Source organism: Dermacentor variabilis, chromosome 8 (genome assembly GCF_050947875.1).
Source record: "Dermacentor variabilis isolate Ectoservices chromosome 8, ASM5094787v1, whole genome shotgun sequence".
NCBI classification, from domain to species: domain Eukaryota; kingdom Metazoa; phylum Arthropoda; class Arachnida; order Ixodida; family Ixodidae; genus Dermacentor; species Dermacentor variabilis.
This window is the reverse complement of record NC_134575.1, coordinates 40,420,247-40,442,265: the sequence shown is the minus strand read 5'-3', so window position 1 is coordinate 40,442,265 and position 22,019 is coordinate 40,420,247. Positions and strand designations below refer to the sequence as shown.

Here is a 22,019-nt window from a genome sequence, read left to right as displayed (position 1 = left end):
GGACGCACATGTACCCAAACTCCGTCAAATTACACGTTTTTTTATCCTGACGCGTGACCCAGCGACACGTTCCCTTCGTACTGAGACCGGCGACACTCGCACGCATCCCGTATACCTCGGACAAGTGGGAGAAGTCTCTCAGAAGCTCGCTACTCGCCCACCAGCAATGGGTCGTTCAGTGGGCCCGCGAAGCGGCTGCAAGGTACTCCTCGTCGTCCCATTCGTGGGAGACGCCCGCTACGCGATAAGCGCGTCCTGCAGGACCCCATAATAGAGTTTTCCAGTCCAGTCAGATAGCTGCCTCCTGCAGGCGGATTATTGGCCTGTCCCCTTTAGTGGGCGCGAGCCATGGCAGAGGTTTATCATCATCCTCATCAAACCATGGCCCATCCCCTACAGCAGGTTTGTGCCACAGAGGCATCATCATCACCGCCGTCCTAAGCCTAACCAAGTTCGACGCAGCCGCTCGGTCGTAACAGCGCCGGCTGCCGTTGTTGAGATGGGTGTCGAGTTGTCGCGGGGGAGGAGCGGCCTTCCCGCGGTAAGGCGGATGAAATGGGTGGCCGATCGAGAAGCCGCACCGCTCAAGACGCTCTACGAGCTGCTCGCGTACAACGAGGAGCCCTTCCTGTGTGCCGTGGAACCGCTGTCAGACGCCATCAAGCGCGGTAAGCCTGGGGATCCGAGGACCATCTTCTGCCACGACATGGGTGGCGGTTACAACGAGGACAGGTGAGTGAATTCGAAGCTTACCACACCCACGTCTGTTCGTTCCTCATTGCGTCTGCGTCCCAAATTTCTGCTGCTACAGTCTTCGTCGAAGTTCAGCGCGCGTCCCATTTTCTTTCTTTCTTTCTTTCTTTCTTTCTTTCTTTCTTTCTTTCTTTCTTTCTTTCTTTCTTGATTTACTTAAGACAATATACATATTGTCTTAGGGTACACGCCTAAAGGCAAACATTCGCCTGACTAGGCCGTGCCACCCAACAGTGGCAGCAATACGACAATGGCAAGCAATCAGGAGAGCACACATTAAAGTACTACCCATTTTTAAACACTTGAGTACACAATTCACGTTCCGCACGTTGACGTCACATTTCCCACAGGTTTGTTTTAAGAACAACCTATTTACCCACGAAGCATTTTAAGAAAGAACGAACCTAAATCGCCCATAACCGCAAGACGCCATCTTTACCTTGATGGTGCCCATACGCACTTTGCCACATCGAGAGCAAGGCCGCGTGGGCTGATACGGGAGATTGTGCAGCCTATGGGACGCCGTGGTTAATTTGCCACTATATTGGCACTATATAGTTACGCGAGTACCTGTAATTTTAACTACTATGCGACTATTTCTCTACCTTCGGCTCATTGAGATCTATGATTTGATGCCTTGTTCAGGCTTTTACAGCATTACAGAGCTACGAAATTGCCCGTTTTGTTAAGAGGTCACGTAACGTTGTACCGGAAAAAGATTAGCACAAGTGACCGATGACCGGCGCTCTTGTTTCTGTGAACAGTGGTATGCAAAGTGCCACGTGATTTATGTTTGGAAGCGGGGGTGTCTGGCACTCTAGTTTTCGGCGTGCTGAGGAACAACACCGTCACGCGCCGCACTTTATCTGCTCGGGTCATCAGTCCCTCGTGCTTATCGATTTCCGCTGCAGCGGTATATAGATAGCCAGATCCCAGATACGCAGAACCGGCAATGAAGTCATAAAAATTATGGGGTTTTACGTGCCAAAACCACTTTCTGATTATGCGGCACGCCGTAGTAGAGGACTCCGGAAATTTTGACTACCTGGGGTTCTTCAACGTGCACCTAAATCTAAGTACACAGGGGTTTAGGCATTTCGCTCTCATCGAAATGCGGCCGCCGTGACCGGGATTCGATCCCGCGACCTCGTGCGCAGCATCCCAACACCATAGCCACTGAGCAACCACGGCTGGTGGAAATGAAGTCACTCAAGAGCCCTTAATCTACCAGACAATAATAATTTCCACAAATACTCGTAAATACCACGAAATTTGGCTTAACCTCGACGTCTTCTCCGTCATGCTTTAGGCGCGAAATTCGAGAGCGTTAAAACCTTCGCTTCAGAATTCCTCAGCCTCACAAAAATGCGAATGGAGCTTTGAGTAATTTTCCAGTCGAAGTCACTTCAGTGTTCCTCCCTTGGCGTGTCTTTACAACGTCATGCGGAGCCTCGTACGATTAGAGAACTGTAATCTCAAGAAGATATAAAACTTTAAAAGAACACTGCAACGCTGTCAAAAAACAAAAAGTGGCGACATGGTTGCACTGTCGCGACACATGCCTCGTCTATACAATAACGATGCAAGAAATGAAAATATTGGTACCACTGCAATCTGTCTTGTGGATAATACGCTCTGATAAGTTCTTACGCTGGAAAGTTACACGCACTGGTCACAGTGCCTTCTTCCTTTAGCAAAACTTAAACAAGTAGCCTATACACGGTTATCTACACCTCTGTTTGCTTATGAGCCTGTTCAGAGAGAGAGAATACTTTATTTGACCAAGGGATTCGGACACGTATGTCCCAAGGTTACCGCACGGCCTCACTGCGCTACACGTTTGTGAGTTCACGGAATTCCATGACGTGGGCGGCCAGCTAATAGCCTAGGCATGCAACAAATGTCTAAGCCTAATTTGGAGCTTTTTTTTACTCATGAGCAGTTCGATTCAAATTTATTTATTTTTTCATAAATTTGAATCAAGAACACACAATGGCAACTAACGAATTCAATGGCTTACCCACCATTCCCTGATGTGTGGAATCACACTATATTTGTATATGCAAGGAAATATCCGGTCCCTAAGTGGTGCCTGTGGTTCCAGACAAAAAGGTAATGGTTCTGAGCATATTTTTAACTTCAATAATCTAGATGATGTTGTTCGCGGACCATACCAAACCACAAGAAATGTGTTATTTGAGGAAATCAATTGCTTTATTATTATTTCTTTTTGATACAACCTTACGCTTTCCAGCTGGAACTAAACGCGTTACAATGCAGGGTATGCGCTGTTCTGGCTCTGTTTGCAGACTGTCGAGAGAATTCAATTCTTCTACACCATTCCGCAAGTTAACAATACGTCTTCCTCAACTCGAATGCGTGTCGGTCGTCTGGAATGGAACTTATAGATTTAACCGCGACATTATAGATTGGGTCCGGAAAAACTTTCTACGCATATATCATCACAGCTTTGTTAACACGGAAACTGGACGTTGTTCTAGCAATGTTCGATTGTTGTCAATGTCCTTGCTTTCCTGCCGACGAAATTGCGCTGACCTTTTGTTATCTTGTTAAAATACTTCACGGTATCGTCACCTGCCCTAATCTCCTCAGTTGTGTCATGTTTCGTATTGCGCGCAAGATGACTAGACAATGTAGACAGTCACGGCGACGGCATAAATGAGCCTGGAGTGTCCATATAATTTCTGTCGCAATAAAACGTAGATTGGTTTCTATTGAATATTGTACGAACTTGAAAACATTTTTTATAGGAGGCATTTGATAGGCTACAGGACTGGAAGTTTTTTCCGGTAGCATCCTCAGTGCTGTAAATTTTAGCACAAGCTAAACTGTATGTTCAATAAGTACAAAAATATACCACATACTCCAATACAAGCCAGTGTTGAGAACGAAAACTTGCCTTTACTGAAATTCTATGGATGGGATACAGTGCTTTCCTCTAGCTTTTGGCATCTGGAGGCAAAGGGAATAATCCAGGATAGCAGGGAATAATCCAGGCTAGCAAAGGGAATAATCCAGGAATAAGCAGCCTTCCTTCCCCACCAGGTCAGCCTGGTGGGGAAGGAAGGCTGCTTTTTTTCATGCACTGCTCCAGCTTTCCGCAGAACACGAAGTCGACAAAGGTTCGAAGGACCATCTTGCAGTCGACAGGCAATTTTGTCGAGTGGGTCTGTTCCGAATAGGTTTACCGTCGTATTACTGGTGGCTGTGACGTCATCCTGGTACTCGCTGTGCGCGCCTTCGCCACTGACACGTGCTGACATAAGCGCTATGCTATCATTTCCTTTACCCAGTTCTCACAGAAGTCACGTGACCGTTCTGGTTCACGACGGAACATTAAAGAGGATCCCTCTTGGTCGCGATGCGACGAGTATTCTAGTGACAGCGGCAGCGTTGACAAAGCATGTTTCCTGCGCGACTTCTGGTTTTCGCACTTTTATAACAGGTGCTCTAGCGTTGCTGGCGCGTAATGAAATTTCCGCTAGAGCTGGGGCAGGATCTGCACATGTGCTTACATGAGCTACAGGCTGTCACCTTTACACGCTGCAGTTATTGAGATCAAGCCTGTCTCACTTTCGGCGTCGACTGCAACTGCAGGTTCATACATGGCTGTCACGAGCGGCACGTGTACAGATTCCACCACTGGCAGATTATCGACACGTTCATTTATTACTCCCACCACATTGTCACGATTCCTCCTCCGGGCTGGATTTCGGCTGCCCACAGGCATGGCGTCAAAGTTCTAGGTAAGCCGTGCGGAGCTTCACGGAACAGTTGACTTTTGACATGGTTCAAAAAGAAAAGATAGTTTTCAAGTTCTGCTTTATTGAAACAAATGTTACGTGTACCATTTGAGCCGCTGTGATTCGTTTCCGTTCTGGAGCCACTCATATAGGCGACACTTTTGGTTAATTAAAATATTATGGCTCGCCAAGGGGGCGGAAAAAGAATGTGGCTGAACGTATATGCTGAGCGTACATTTACAAAGTGTGAAGAGTCAATTAGATGTGCACCATTTAAGGTTCACCACGCCACGCGAACTCAAAGTCACGACTCTATGAGATTCAGCCATATCCAACCTAGTTTTTTATGAATGTAACTGGCACAAATTTACACCTACAGCCCCACTATAATACCTATTCAAACCAAGTCAGCTGTGTTGTTATGATTACTAGTAATTATGTTTGGGGGTGTATACTCTATCGATACTAAGGGCGCCGCACACCCTAACGGGCAGAGCTATCGGGTGATGCTGCTGACATGGTGTCCATCAATGCAAATGGCCGCGTGTCAGTTTGTATTTTTCTCCTAGCCATACATCTGTTCAGAACCAGGTGTGTAATGGATTGCTCAAACAACTTCTATTTGTGTTTGGAAGCGCATTTCATTCCACTCTATATATATATATATATATATATATATATATATATATATATATATATATAAAGTCCGACGACTGTTGTACTTATAGAGGATGAAAGTTCATTAAAATTCGGGCTTTTCAAATTGCACAGTGATAATGATGCCAGAAAGCTGCTTATTCTTGCGTCGCATTTTCTTCTTTCACTATTCCCGGTTTTCAGGAACTTTCATCTTAGGCAAGGACGATAGCATAACTATTGATGCGATCAAAGCCATGGATCTCGTGCCACAGATTGCAGCCCAGCTAGCACATGTTGCATCCGTGGGCCGGTTTGATGGATGGCTAATCAGCATCGGCTGCGAAGTAGGGACATGGTTGTCGGTGAGTGGGACACTTTCATTCTTTGTCGTTTCTTTATTAGGTCCTTTGTTACTGGGGAAAGCTTGCCTACTGGCTGCCTTGGTGCCTTACATCCCACTTCATTTGCTCCCTCTGAAGCCAGTCTAGTTACGGTTTCATTCATTAGCTCTATGTCGTCATCATCTCTCTGTTCTAAGGCTGCATATTTGTTTGCAAGTGCCAGCCTGAATTTGTCTGCTTTGATCCTTATTGCCTCTAGGTTGACCTGTTTCTTCTTGGCCAATTTTGCTCTTTCTCTCTTCAAATTGAGGTTAATCCTAGCCCTGACTAACCTATGATCCCTGCACTTTACCCTACCTATCACTTCTACATCCTGCACTATGCTGGCATCAGCAGAAAGTACGAAGTCAATTTTATTTATTGTTTCACCATTAGGGCTTTTCCAGGTCCACTTTCTGTTGCTACACTTCCTGAAAAAGGTGTTCGTTATTCGAAGCGTATTCCTTTCTGCGAATTCTACCAGCATCTCTCCTCTAGCGTTCCTAGAATCGACGCCGTAGTTGCCAATTGCTTGTTCACCAGGCTGCTTTTCCCCCACTTTTGAATTGAAGTCGCCCATTACTACTGTATACCGAGTTTTCACTTTTCTCGTTGATAATTCAACATATTCGTAAAACTGATCTACCTCCTCATCATCGTGACTTGAAGTTGGAGCGTAGGCTTGTACTACCTTTTATCTACACCTCTTATTAAGTTTGACTACGACTACAGCTACCCTCTCATTAATGCTGTAGAATTCGTCAGTGTTGCCCACTAGGTCCTTGTGGATTAGAAATCCTACCCCGTATTGCTTCTTATCTAGGAGACCTCTATAGCAGAAGACATGGCCGTTAGTCAGAACTGTATAAGCCTCACCAGTTCTTCTAATCTCACTGAGGCCAAGAAACTTCCCATACAAGCAGGCGACTCCTGCGCTGGGCGATAACATTTGTTAGATGAAACGCGATCACTCGATAAACAAGTACACGTGTCAATACGCATAACATTATCGAGGTGTTGGTTGAGCGAAAGAGATCATCACACGACCATGTCACTGCTCTATTCGTCAAGCGCGCGAACTGATGTACGATGCATCGGTGTTTGGCATAATCAAAGCGGCGGCATTCTTTAATGATGGCGTCAACAATGGAAACGCTGGTAGAGACAAACCTTCCAAGAATGTGTGCAACTTTGTCGGTCTCGACTATGTTTTCGCGGGCTTTGCGGCAGAAAGCTAAGACGTCTTGAATAAAAGTCACACTTGGCTCAGCTGATGTCTTCACGCATGCATGCGATGAATTCCTTCTCGGCCGCGAGCTGTCGACCAAAGCGTTTTCCATATAAATCGTGGATCTTCTGCTTGAAGTTGTCCTAGCCTGTCAGCTCGTGTTCATGGGTTTCGAACCATACTACAGGCGCTCCGGTGAGGTAAAGGATAACGTTGAGTAGCATAAAAGTAAGGTCTAACCTTGTTGTTATATAGCACTAATGCGTTCGCAGAGGTTCAGCCAGTCGACGAGGTCGACGCTACCGAGACCTGAGAATACGCCAAGGTCTATGGCAACGGAAAGTGTAACAGAAGTTGCTGTGTTACGAATACTGACTATTCGATTCGAAGATTGAACCGAATGAGACATTATTCGATCCGTTAGTCAATATTTTCGAATATTTGGCTACCCCTAAGTTAAGGCGGTTTGAGGAATAGTACGGTCATGGAGTTATATAATATGGTGTGCATGCAAATATATAAAGATGACAGTTAATGTGCAGCGCCATTGTGCGAACAGTCACCAAAGCAGTGGAATCACGTTTATTTTCAGCCACGCACCTGCGTTCCAGTAGTGAAGGACTTGCTTAAGGCCGTCACCACAGAAGTACACAAAGCTGTGCCTGGCTCCCTTGTCATCTGGTACGACGCTGCCGACGCCAACGGAAAGGCCAAGCCACACAACGAACTCAACGAAAAAAACTCGTGCTTTTTCGACTTATGCGATGGCATCTTCCTCAACTTCCAGTGGACTGAAGCCATGCTCCAGAGATCGGCACAACTGGCAGGCAACCGCAAAGCCGACGTCTACGCTGGGGTTGACGTGTACGCGCGCGACACGGCGTATCCTGGTGGCTTCGACATGTACAAGGTACTTCGGCATTTAGTAAGGATTCCGATTCTGTTCTGACAGGAGCCATTTGTTTTTCAGTAAGGTGAAGCGGTAAACAAGCTCAGTGCTGTTCATGGACTAGAACTCAATAAGTTAATGCTAAACAGATGTCTCCTTAAGCGCCTCACAAGTGTCTTCTAGCGATAGAAACATCTGGACAGTTTGGACATGAGTGCTTGCTTGCTCTCCTGTCCTTTCGTGTGCTTTTGATGGAACAAGAGAAAAACTACACATTTTATGTAGATTTATGTGGATTTACAGCGCCGTGTGTGTCCCATCCTCTAGTCTGTTGTCCGGTGTACGTCTTTAGCGCTGTTTTTAAACATATGGAAAACCACCAACTCGCCCAATCTGCCGTTCTTGTTCACACATCTTGAATTCAGCTGCAATGGCGAATGCAAAGTTGCTTACTTTCTTTTGATGGAGAACATATTTGGCCAAAGCCTTCCGTCTTCACACGGGCGCAGTAGACCTTAGTAAACCCTCGTTCTCTTCTCTTCAAATGTTTATAGAACTGCTACATCAGTTTCGGCAGCTGTTTTCAAAAACTCTCTTTTAGGCTGTTCAGCTGGCTCGTAAGTGTGGCTTGTCAGCTGCTGTCTTTGCGGCTGGCTGGGTCTACGAGACAAAGGAAAAAATCCGTTTTGGAAAAAACCAGTACCGGTAAGTCGCCAAGGTAAAAAATATTGCATTTTCCGTAGCACCATGGTGAAAAGCACGTCCCGAAGAACATATCCCTTGGTGTTTAATAGTGTGTATCTGGAATTTGGTGTGCGTTGAAAAAAGGCACAGTTCATGACTTTTGTTCGCTGAACACTTTTGGCCAAGGATGCGTAATGCATATATTTCACTTGCTTATTAAGATACAAAACATATCAGATTAACTGCTTAATAATTGAAAAAGACGGAAATGCTCCGGCAAGGATTTGATCGTCCTACCTACAGACCCCAAGCCCGATACCTTACCGCTACGCCACGCCAACAGATGAACATTAACGGATAATTCGCCATGTCAAAATCGAGAAGCAGTCTTAGTTTCGCAAAGATATGTCTCGAACAGACATGGCGCCTCTACTACAATGAAAAATTTACTGTCCGTATTCAGTAGCATGCTCGTAAGTGCCACAACATGGATTTTCACTTGCGATTGGTATGTTAACTACGAAAAAAGTCCTAAATGTACCGCCGACCCGGGACGCTGTATGGGCTGTTACTGCCGATTTTGATAGCCGTTTCTCGTTCTTCACGCGAGGGATATGCAAAGTTTCCTTAGTTCCGTGATGCCTTTCAGTCAACACGTCTATATGTTCGTCAGAGAAGCTCAGGCTAGTGCTGGGAGCTTTCGGCGACAGCACTAACTCTGTTTACGACGCGTCTAACTCTGTTTACGACGCGTCACATCGGCGGTCATCGCTTCTTGGGCTGGCACTGTAGACATGAAAATATGGTTTATTTAAGAACACCGATGCGAAAGCTGAAATATAGTGATCTATCCTTGTTTGACTTCTTGATTCCTCAGTCTAGACGCGCCGATTGCGTGCAGACGGACTCGGCGAATACGCTAGGCCTAAGCTTCGGTGGGCACCGATCTCGGCCCGGGTATATAGCTGGCGGAAGCTAAAATGCGTGTATTTGAGCCTCAGAACTTTTTTTTGAGTACAATAGGGAAAGTGGAAGCGCATGAATCACCTGAGCTTTGTTATCGGTGCGATAATATCAATCAGCGGTAGGCGTCGAACTCGGGGTCCGTTCGAGCGCGTCTGAACGACTTCTGGATTTCATGTCCACTCCAGAACACTGCGACAACGGCGACAATTCCAAGTTTACCTATCTGCCCAGTCAAAAGGGCAAATTATAGAAAAACGAAAGCGATCTTCAATGTCAAATGCGCATGAATAAACAGGGCAGCTCACGCACCTTTATTGCAAGTTGCGACACGATATAGAGTTTTATGACCCCAAGATATAGCGTTATTCAGGACAAGAGACTAGCATCACGCGATCAAATTGTATAAAGCATTTAATATTCTGCAACGCTCATCCTTGCGTACTGGAACCAGCGCGACACGAACACCGCGAACGCAGTTTCCAGTGCGAACCAGCGAGAACTGCAGCGAGAACCAACGCCTGTACAGCACAAGCCAGTGCGCCCCAGCGTCATGGCAGTGGAACCAGCGTCTCTGCCAGTGTGACCCAGCTCTTATCCAGCGTTCTCACTGGTGTCCCAGCGAGCGCCAGCGTACCCAGGGCGATCCAGTGACAAAAAAACGCGCTGGTTTCAAACTGGAAGGCACTGGAAGACGCTGGTTCTTGCAATAGGGATAGCATAGAAGTTACACCTGTATATGGAAGATAGGTTCCTTAGTCATCTGAAATCATTACACTTAAAATATCCCTAATGACGTTTTAGTGATATTTCTTAACTTTCGCCTGCTAACTATTTATTATATTGGTATTATGAAAAAGAGCATTTACTCCAGACACAGTACATCATTGTGGCTCTTAACGTCATCAAAACTGGGTATGTTGCCGCAACATCCGATTAATGGTATTTCAATTTCAGTTTCCGCAACTGAAACTGAAGAATAATCTCCTCCCAGACACGTATTGGCATATATGAAGTCGCATGTGTAGCATGTCTATATGTTTAAATGTACGCTCTTCTGACTTCAGCAAGTTACATTCTTAAGCAGTATTTTACCAGGGCACTGTTATGAGCTGTTGTGAGAGTCAGTTCATGATTAAATAAGTATGATCACTATTTACGTGAGTTAGTTATGGTTAGCAGTAACTTAGCATGCACGCTATTTTGACAGCTTCCGCGTATATGCTAGAATATTCATTTGAGTTCATTCTCGAAATTGTGCATTAGTATTTCGCACTTGTCCTATATATTCAGTGCAACATCCAACTGCAAGGAATATGCAAATGTCACGCTTTTAGGGAAGTTGAGTATCTGTGCCTAGATATATAGTCGCTTTCTAGAAAGCCTAACCGTACACATGTCGTGAACTATGTACTTTTTTGCATTCTTTAAAGATACATTCTCGCTTGATTACATGTGGCGTGGCTTAATATGTTTGTGTATGCGCATGTTATATTTTGGTTAACACCTATATTCTACTGTGCTTGACCTTTTTGTAGAGCAATGCTTGTGTGTGCTTTCGCCGTTAACTTGTAACTTAATTTTTGCCGGAATCATATCTGCATTACTGTTCACTGACTGTGCATTTGTTCCACCTTTGTAATACTCCCAACCAAAGGGCCGTAACACCGCGAGGCCCCGCAGTGTATCATTTCTGATACGCTGAGTTTGATGCCTAAGAACTCAAACATATTGAATGATGATACAACGAAATAAATATATAAAAACGGGAATATTTTTCGCCTTCATGGACGTACACGCTTACAACGAAAATGGGATATTCTAAAGAACGTATTTTCGTTTTGTTTTGGAATTTGTTATAACCAGTCTTACTGTATTCTGTGCACTGTTACTTGTTGTTCAGCTGCACATCTTTTTTTTAATAATTGGTGCATCTGCAGGCTTTGGAATTTTCCGGATGACTGCTGCTCTGAATGGCGTCTCACCAAGTTGCCGCTTTCCACAAGTTTTTGCCAAGGCTTTGGCAGCAAGACGTTTGAAGCTGGCCAGGCATGTCATCTTCATTTAACACCGGTGTCACGTTACCAGCCGCAGCAGTCACAGTACATTACCCGTGTTCGTGGACATATTTCATTTGATGCATCCCTTTAAATATTGGAGTGCAGCTCCTGTGTTTTAATTGGGCTTAGTCACGCAGCTTTGTTACCACATTCAGCGATTCAGACCATGAGCACTTACTTGAAAGTACCCATAAATTCCAGCATGGAACAATTGTCATGGCACCTACTCTCATGTTCTTGAACAATGTTTCAATAGACGTGTAAGCTCAACTAGTCGGAGCGGAATTCCGCACCAGTCTTTGAATTACTCATGCAGTCTGCGAACAGTTATATCATACTTTGACTCCTGATGTGAGGCGTTTGCTGAGAAGCACCCTTCCAATTCAGTGCCTGGATTGGGACTTTTTATTGATGGAATTTAAAGCAAACACATGTGCTATATCAGAGATGCACCAGCGTAGCTTGGAATAACTGCGACCCCATGGGGGTCGTTTATAGTGCCAATAAGTTTTAGTGCACAAGCATTTTGGCATTTCTTCTAGTGGTTGAACGGTCGCGTTCGGCCTGCACTGAAAATTGGCTGCTGTGGCAAGGAATCGAACGCATAGCCTGAAACTCAGAAAAGAAAACATTGTTACCACGTGAGTCATCAAAGCGGTCGCGCTTAGACGTAGCGATAACGTCGATGTTCTCTAGCCTATAACAGGCTTTTGACACCAGTGTCACGTGACCAGCCGCAGCAGTCACAGTACATTATACCCATGTTCGTGGGCACATTTCATTTGATGCATCCCTTTAACACGTTGGAGTACAGCACATGTTGGTCACGAATGGCAGCCCATTCACTTCCAAATCATATACGCACACCTCGGTGCAGATAACGCGTAAACTGCCGTGGTTCAACTTGCACAAGCAGCAGCTACAGCCTCGGGACCAAGGAGCCAAACTCTGCGACACCTGCTGTTCAGTAAAGGTGCACGTGAATGACGCCTACAACGGGGGCGGCAGCCTCCGCGTGCTGTTCAAGCCTAACCATCACTACCCGGACGCTAAACCCTACATAAGGTATAATTTTCCACGCGGATTGTCGCTTTTTTACTTGCGTAATCGCGGGTTTGATGCAGTTCTGGCTGGCAGTGAAAGACGACATTTCGCAAGAATTAATCTCCGCCTGCACCGGCCTCGTCATTGAACACTAAGAAAATGTTCGCTGCTTCAGGTTTGAAAAATACTTTAACATATCTATTCCAATCGAAGAAACTCGGTACACAAACGACAACAGATCTTTGCAGTTGGGTTTTCACGCCCTTTGGAAGCACTAGGGATCTACTTTGGCCACTGCTTGAAGATCACCGAAGACTTTGTAGACGCTTCACTACCATACTGAACAAAAACTTCTCTAGAGCCGACGTTAATTAGAACTTCTATGCCTTTTATTATTGTAGACACGTTTTCCTCTATACTGCGCCGGCCCTGTCCATGCGGACTTGAGACTTCTTGTTTTGACTGCTTTGTGCTGCTAATTATCAGTGTACGGTGCATCACCGACGCTGACATCCAGCTACTCATGCTTTCCGACGTCTTGGTCAAACGGCCACTTCGAGGCTCCAATACAGGCTGCGTTACCGGCTGGCATATTTGACAATTGATGCTGACCGCAGTGCCACACGTGGCTGTCAACAGTCACCGCCCCCGCGATCGATAGTGACAATGGAACTCCCCTTAAAACTTCTGGCCCTGGGGTCCTCAAGTTACGACATACAAAAAAGCCTGTTGGTGATGCGGCAAATAAAGCAAAATAGTCAATAAATGAAGCGAAAAATCTTGCGCATGTCTCGCTCTGCGCGAGTATCAGTCGTTGCACTTGCACGTGCTTTCCAACGGCCACAAGAAACAACTAAAAAACATACATATACAGGGTGACCAAAGGAAATTTCAACAATTCTTTAAAGTTTGGCGCTGAAAGACGTAAAATCATAGTTTCCTACAATGGTTATTAGAGGTATTATTGGTTAAGCTTACTTAAGTAATATATTAGAATCAATACAAAATCGTGCCGCTAGATTCATCACTTCCAGGTACAGCCGTGAAGAAAGTGTCAGTGCGATTAAATCATCTCTAGGACTCGAACCATTGGTGTTGCGTCGAAAAATTGCAAAGCTGTGCCTTTTACAGCGACTTTATTATAACTTCCCCGAACTGCATGGGAGGCTTCTAATCCCACCAACCCGTACATCTCGTCGCCTTTTTAACTCTTGCAGCATCCAGCGCTTGCATGGTTCAACATTTTCCTTTAATCAGTCATTTTTTCCTAGCGCCATTGCAGACTGGAACAATTTACCAGATAGAGTTGTCAATGAGCGCAACCCCATTATCTTCAAGCATTTGCTTACTGATCACCTTAAACCCTACCCTTATAATGACCGTACTGTGCCTTCATTCTTTTGCGATTGCCGTCTCACATTGTGACTGTTCTGCTGATTTGCTTTCGCATTCTATTCAGTGTGCCTCCTGGCTTTTTTGTTGTTGTTTGTTTGTCTGTTTTAATACGAAACCACAGGCGGAGTTTTGTATGAAATTGTAACCATAGCTTTGTTTCTATCCTTATCTTCTGTAGTCCCCCCTTATGTAATACCCCACAGGGGTCCTTAAGGAAAATAAGTGATGATGATGATGATGATGATGATGATGACGATGATGATGATGATGGACCTCCGGCGCTTAAATCGTTCAGCCACCATGGAAATGATGGGAAGTGAATGGATTTACCTGATCTTCGTGCTTGTGAATTCGGACGTTCTTGAGGCTTTGGTTATTACGTTTTACACGCCTTCATCGTTTTAAATTTCAGATCATTATATATGCTTTGAAGTGCAGAAGACTTTGCGAACACGCACAATCACTACTAATTGCAATGATTCAAGCCTGTCGAGGCGGCTTGCCCGCGATAAGTTCATAAGGGCGTTTTATGTCGCTTGTGGACGCGTGCTTCGGTGGCGTAACGGTTTCAATATCGGGGCTTCTGTGGTACGGAGTACACGTGCTTGAATCCTGCCGTGGGAAAATTTTAACAAAGTGTACTTAATTACTTATTACGCAGGGCTTTATTCAAAATGACGAGTTTACCAGGTCACGAAGCGGTTTGAGGCCAGAAGGACAAAGTTTAGGGAAATCCATGCACTTCCCATAATTCCCAGCTGGCTCAATCGCTCCCACTGCGGCTCCCGTAGACACAAGCGCCAGTTTCCTTCAGTATTTATCGTATGAAACTAAATAAAATCACCGTCTGCGCAAATGTGATGAGTCCAAAGGAACACAAAGTGAGATGATCGTCACCTTCAGCCAGGTACCTTATTACCTAGCTAAAATCGCATATTGAACTTTTTGGGAACTGCAGTCAACGGGCATGTTTGTGCTGATTCTCAGAGGCAGCCGTGTTCCTGCACAATTCCAATCGGTAGAATTCTTCCAGCGTGCCCATGTTTCGAGATATCCATCTGCAAATTTTCATCTCAGTTCGTAGGCATTACGCATGCAAGATTTTGGGATCGGTGCATACCTGCTACCCGGTGTGACGTGGCTGTTACGTCACACCCTGGCCGCATAACTTATTTACTGGCCGACTAACTTAGGTTATAACTTTATTTTATTGTTTTAGTTAAGAAATCTCTAAAGCTTCATTTTGATCACCCCGTATAACGTGCTTGATGTGGGCCCATCCAGGTGCACATGTGTATTGGTATACTTTATAGTGACCCGCCGTGGTTGCTCAGTGGCTATGGTGTTGGGCTGCTGCGCACGAGGTCGTGGGATCAAATCCCGGCCACGGCGGTCGCATTTCGATGGGGGCGAAATGCGAAAACACCCCTGTACTTAGATTTAGGTGCGCGTTAAAGAACCCCAGGTCGTCGACATTTCCGGAGTCCTCCACTACGGCGTGCCTCATAATCAGAAAGTGGTTTTGGCACGTAAAACCCCATAATTTATATATATATATATATATATATATATATATATATATATATATATATATATATATATATATATATATATATACTTTATAGTGTCCAACCACTTTTCGGAATGTGATTTGAATTTAGCAGACGTTTTGTAACTCTATACAAAAGTTAAAATGACTCTGCCTGAACGAATGGGTCATGCAGTATCAAGGTCAATTCACATGGTCGTGAAGGCGAGGCTGAAATGCGGTTCCAAACCGACGAGCAGCGACGTCAATAATGTTCGTGCGATGGAAGCGCGACTACATCTCGCGAGGCAAAATACTCGTTGCTGGTGATTATGCATCCAACATGTCATCGATGGAAACATTTGAAAAAGCACGAGCACTGCCATTAGAATAAGAAAATGTGAAGTCACAGGCTGTTTTCTTACATCCCCAAACAATTGTGAGCACTGAATTGCGCGGGCTTCCTAAAATTTGCTCGTGGCGGTGCGTGCTGAGATATGCCGAGATTGTATTGCCGTATTTATCGAATTGAATTGAATTTTATTTCTCGTTCATTCAAACGAGGGTAGACTGAGACTAAAGGCATAAAGCCTGACAAAGGTCTCAGCCTTTGCAACGCTGTAATGTCGTCAAAACTGTCTTATGCGTAGCCATAAAAACTGATGGCGATGTATCTGGTGTAACCTTACAAGATTTCGTCAGTAACATTATTTTGTAACTGCTTTTTCCTAAATATTAAGTTTTTTATGTCTTCAGTCATAGGCGCCGACTACGTGTGGCTCCGGGGCCCGAGGTCCCTCCTAAACTTTCCGGTGGGGGGGGGGGGGGCAGAGCCCGTCCCCCCGGGGATGCCGAGTTACCCCCCCCCTAAAGTGTCATTCCCAGACTTCTGATCCCTCCTAAGGTGTCATTGATCGACTTCTGTTACCCACATCATTTGAGGTTTCCTTTGAGTTGCCTCTACCACTAGACTTCAAATTTTATTGTGGCTAAAAGCTCACTGTGCCATTGTTGGTGCAGACGTGCACGCCTTTTAATATTTTCGCTTTATTTCTCCAAATCCACATCAGTGGAGGACGAGCGCATTAGAATCACCAACGGCTACTACATCATGCCTATTTTTTTTCACTTCTAGATTTTTCCTTTATTTACACTGTGAATACCATGCAGCGTGCTTCACTGCGACTCCCAAAATTATATTCATGATCATCAGCACCTTCTTATTTTTCTGTCCACTACAGGACGGCCTCAGTCAGCGACCTCCAACTGCCCCTGTCTTTAATTAACTTGGACTACGCGATATGCTACATTAGGGGCGTGGAAAAAGTCCGGGAAGGAAGACAGCGCACATGAAGTTAGCAACCCTCACTGCTCGCCCTTTATCATTGCACCCCTAATGATTATTAACAATTAGATACGGCACACGGGTCGCGTATCTTCTCAACTGACCTTCCGTCAGGAACAAAAAATCTTGATCGTAACCATGTGTATTAAAACTTTCACGTGGCTTTACATGGCTTTTTTCATGGATGTGCATTTGTGCAACACAAAAAAAAAACGTACCTCCCTAACGTGTTTAACTGAATCCGCTTGTCACACAACTCATCCGAGAGACGCCAGTCTTTCGGTGGTTCGAGGGGACTCGGGCTGTGAAATCGAACCGTCTCCTACTATGAGGCCTTGTAAATTCTCATATAAGGGCGTCATTTCAGTGAACAATTCTTGAACTTCCCACAATGTTTCTTTAAGTGCAAGTGTTATTAACGGCAATACATACATACCTGTATCCCGGCCGCTCGATGCAAAGGCTTGCTTTGCATCGAGCGGCCGTGCCTATATATATATACAGGCTGTCCCGGCTAACTTTAGCCAGAGTTTGAGTATACGTCGATGCAACTCTGAGAAGACGCGACCAAATGCATGCTGCTGGCTACTGCATGGAGTGAGTCACACTATTTCTTGTATTTTCCTTAATTGCATAATTAGTCAACATTAATTAACCAACTTCTGAAGTACTGAAGTTACGCATCAAATTCCACTTAGAAAGTTGTAGGGCGGTTTGCAAAACGTCCCATTAAGCAGTTTAGAACTTTCTACCTATTAAGTATTGTTTTTTTCCGCTGAACTACAGATGCCCGCGAAATACGCACACACACACACACACAAAAAAAAAAAAAAACACCATGTGACATACCCGCTTCAGCGCCGTGATTGCAGCGCTCCAAACGCTCCGCGTACAAACGAACATAGCATTCAGCAGGGTGTGCTGCCGCATAAAAGGCGACAGGGCATTGACGAAAGCACTGGCTGCGCGATTTACGCCAGAAACTTTCATCGCTTGCGCTGCTGTGAATTCGGCCTCCGCAGAATCGGTTGGCGGCTGCTCTTTGCATTCTTCGGAAATGAGTTTTGTCCCAAACTGGACGCTGCAAACTTATTGGCCTCATCACGGCACGGACAAGCTTAAAAAATGGCGTACATCCCGTAAAATTCGGAAAGATGTATGTAAATACATGGCGATAATTTCTGCCTTAGTATATTACCCGCTTGAATCTGAACTTTTTTTTTACCCTCTGACAGGTTGTTTGGTTGCGACTTCCCGCTCAGCCCTCTTGTGGTGAGCTACACCTTCAAGAACATCAGCTGCGTCATCACAATTGGCCAGGACATTGCAATTGTTTTGAAGGCCAAAACTGCAGCAGGGCAGACGGAGGACATCTTTCTAGGCGCGACGGTTGGCCTGCCGGAGGGTGGCAACTACAGGGTGACAAGGGAGATCATCGACCCCGAGGACAGTGAGAACCAGTCGGATACTTACTGGCTCACTAGGTGCGTACTTTCTCAAAGGGGAGCTCAAACCCTACTCTTCTTTAATAAGTGTACTTAAGGTCGTTTTCGAAGAGGTATTGCTTTACTATAAACCAGAAAAATATAGAGACCGTGGGAAGGCCCGAGGACAGTGAGGGCGTATCGGGGACTCACTGGCCCAATGGACGCGTGCTTTCTCAATGGGTAGCTCAAACCCTACTCTTCTTTAATACGTGTACTTAAGGTCATTTTCGAAGACGAGTTGCTTTAGTATAAACCAGAAAAATATAGAGACCATGGGAAGGCCTGAGGGCAGTGAGGAAGTGTCGGGTACTTAATGGATCACTGGCGCGTACTTCCTCGACAAGCTTTTCCTTGTCCTCACCACTTTTGAGCGCTGTTTTACATTCACAATGCAACTTCACCAACCCGCACAACTTGCCGCGCTTTTCAAGGAACTCAAAGATTACGTTTCTTCAATATGTATACTGAATGCAATTTTGTAAAGTTGTTGCTTTACTATAAGCCGTACAACTGACACAGAAATTACAAGTGGGAACTGTGGCGCCCAGATTGTGCAGCTACTATAGCAGTGGTGGGTAGCACATAGGCTTCACTAGTCTTCGTGTTTGTAGATTCAGGCTTTCACACAGCGTCATTCATTATGACTTAGCTTCCTTAATTTCCAAGCAATCAGGGTTGTTTGAGCAGAGCAAGGCAACAAGCCTCTGTGCACATGCATATCGCAAATCAAAATTACGAAGCAGCATTTTGTTGACGGTGATCAAATTGCGATGTAACAAAGCCACTTGAAGCCATAAGGCCGAAGTCTAAGCAAATCCCTGCTGTATGCTGCCCATCGCTCCCATACTGACTGAGCTGTCATACTTGCATCTGTCGTAGACACTAGCACCAGAGTTCCGTATTTCCCATTAGGCTTTTCTGTAGAAAGCTCTACCATGAACCGCGAGTCGGCACTTCTTAAGTCCGCTGCACTACGAACGCATCTTACGGAGACCTACAATGAACCTCTGCCCTCCATAAACCCGACGCCCGCCCTCTGCTCGAAAGTCTGGCAGTTCTTAAACTCCATAGCTGGCACGTAATTGTAAGCAGTTATTGTTAAACTACGCGAGAACGGAACTAGGATTGAAGGGAGCTCGCGACACGGGCACTGAACTTTCAGATAAAGTTTACTGGAAGGCATGAGAACTATACCCAGAGAAAAACAAGGTAATTGCAGAAAACACATATCACAAAATGAGTACAGTACGAATGACTGGGAGATTCTGAGCACGCGAATGGGGACTATATATCCTCACGCATAGCCAGTCTTGACAAGTATTTTTACACTTTTCTTGCGGAGAATTGTGGTAGCTGTGGAGTCTTTGTGGAGTTTAGCAAGATAATCAAGTATGCTTGCAGTAATCACTAATTTCACGGTGCGTCCATGACTGCTGATATCTTTCGCGAATCAAATAATCTACGATAGCCACATAGAGAGGTTGACTGCACTTCGAAGGTTTCTCAGTCGCCTGATTCCTGACATGGACATGATTTCTTGTAGAATATTTCTTCCTGGAGCCAGCCTGTTGTCTAGATTGACAGAAGTCAGGTGTTACCCTGATTCTTTTGGAAACGATCTTGTTGAATCTTTTATGCAATACTGAAAGCAAGCTAATCGGCTTATAATTCATCAATTCCTTAACGTCTCCTATCTAATAGATTATTATATTGTTGGTATTCTTCCAGCTCTATGGTGTAGTTGAAGTCGTGAGGCACTGCGTATAAAGGGCCGCAAGCGTTCCAAGCATATTTCCTCCGTATTTTATTATATCAACTGTTATTACATTTTCCCAAGCCGCTTTTCACCGAGACAAGTCTTGCAAGGTCATTCTCGCTTCATCGCTAGTTATATGAGGAGCCTCTGCATCCTGTTCATCCGTACTTCTAATGGCGGTAGCATGGCTGCTCTGGGTATTGAACTCAGTATAGGATTCTGTTTTTGCTATATCGTCAATATTGCTGATGACATTGCCCTACTTAAATCTCACTGCATACACCTTGCCTTGTTTTATGTCAAGTGTTCTTATCCTTGATTACGAAGGGCGTCAACTAGGAGACACAAACTCTGTAATGCTATTCACTGCATGCTTAGAAGTATTCGACTTATTAGACTAGTAAGGCTTAGGAGTGAGGATCAATGATGAATGTCTCAACAACGTTCGCTTTGCACATGACATTGCCCTATTCATCAACGCTGGGAATGAACTGCAACAAATGATTGAAGACCTTAACCCAGATAGTGTAAGAGTAAGGTTGAAGAATAATATTCAGACGGCAAATGAAACGTTCAATAGCCTGGCAAGGAAACAAAAGTTCAGGATCGCCAATTGGCCTCTAGAGTATGTGCAGCTGGGAGTACGTATCTAGGTTTATTACTCACAGGGGAGCCTGATCATGAGAAGAATGTTTACAGGAGAATAAAGCTGGGTCGGAGTGCATACGGCCGGTATTACCAAATCCTGACTGGGAGCTTACCGCTGTCGTTGAAAACTGTACAATCATTGCATTGCATTGCATGATTATGAGGACAGTCTGTCTCCCTCACGATTTTAGTATTTTCATATTTTACGTATTTGAAAAAAAAACAAATATTGTACAGTTGTGAAATCGTGAACTTTCGAATCAAATACGAATCGATTAGCAGGCACTATAAAAAGTGCATTCTCAAATTTATTATGAATAAAATTGCAGGGAATATCCAAAACACAGTGGAAATTTCGAGTATTTGCACACACTTACAATGAGGTTATTGGTGGCTGTTCCCGTGTCCACTGAAAGTGGTTATCGTACTCAATCCCCCTTTCAGAAAGTTCCAGCTGGAGGACCTGCGAGGTGCAGACGGTGCCATTCTTGAAGAGATTGGCCTCCATTTCTTCTGCGTCAACATGGATGCTAACGTTTGCCTGCTGGGCCAACTTGACATCTCACGGCCAGCCGATGCAAAAGTCGTTCGCAGTAACGACGACAGCGATGACGAGGAACCAGAAATGAAGCGGCAGCGAGATGGCTGGGACGGGCTTGACACAATTTAAATCGAGTAATAATAGAAAAAGCGTTACCTGCAATGTATTGTGGGTTTGCTGAATCGGCACAAGACAAAGGTGAAACTGCATAACGCTATGCTGAAGACGCAGGGTTTGTCGAGGGAGCGACGAATTGCCCAATATACAGATGCGTAAAAAGTATACGTGAGGCTAATTCAGTCGAATATAACGAGTACGAATTAACAAAGTCTCTTGCCAAGATCGGCGTGTAACAAATACAGCTAAATCCTAATATACAGTGGAGACTTGTTGATACGATCCTGCATAATACGTTTTTCGGGATGACACGATTATTTTCCAGGCCAACGTCGCATACGAGCAACGCATTGTAATACGGTTATTGCAATCGCAGTTTCACCTGAAATTGGATAAAACGGCAGCAGACGTTTGCTTTTGCTGGTATTTTTAAAACTCGTAGCTTTATATTTCAATCTACTAGCTTTGATACCATTCCAACCACCCACGAATAACGTGTTAAGCCTCAGCCGCACTGGAGGAAGAACACACGTGGCGCATGCGCAACAGTGCGGCCACACCGACTGGCGGTGCACCACTGCTTACTTGAGTGAGCAAACAGTGGCTTCATTTTTTTTTTACTTCCAGAACTCTTTTACGTGCATGTAAAAGAACAAAGCTCTGCGCAAACTGATGAGCTGTTTCAACGTTGTCGAATAAAAGTGCGCGTTGCTCGACGCCACACGAACGATTGCTATTGAGTTTGCGACCGAGTGCGGCGATTTTCATACCCTTTGAAGCTTGTTTTGGATGTTACGA

General features: G+C 44.9%; 1 protein-coding gene across 2 annotated transcripts; it reads left to right on the top strand.

The window, feature by feature from the left end:
* Positions 1–189: 189 nt before the first annotated feature.
* LOC142590108 (cytosolic endo-beta-N-acetylglucosaminidase-like) lies at positions 190–21,957 on the top strand. 2 transcript variants are annotated; one of them, XM_075701967.1, is made up of 9 exons: positions 190–732; positions 4,372–4,520; positions 5,358–5,518; positions 7,357–7,445; positions 7,552–7,674; positions 11,241–11,349; positions 12,238–12,425; positions 17,908–18,156; positions 21,008–21,957. In XM_075701967.1, exons 1-9 carry the CDS (start codon positions 500–502, stop codon positions 21,231–21,233), a joined length of 1,527 nt encoding a protein of 508 aa, XP_075558082.1. In that variant the 5' UTR covers positions 190–499; the 3' UTR covers positions 21,234–21,957. The 2 variants fall into 2 exon arrangements, with proteins under 2 accessions (XP_075558082.1, XP_075558081.1); XM_075701966.1 differs by adding an exon at positions 8,255–8,358 and having other exon boundaries at positions 191–732; positions 7,357–7,674; positions 21,008–21,955.
* The last annotated feature ends 62 nt before the right edge of the window (positions 21,958–22,019 follow it).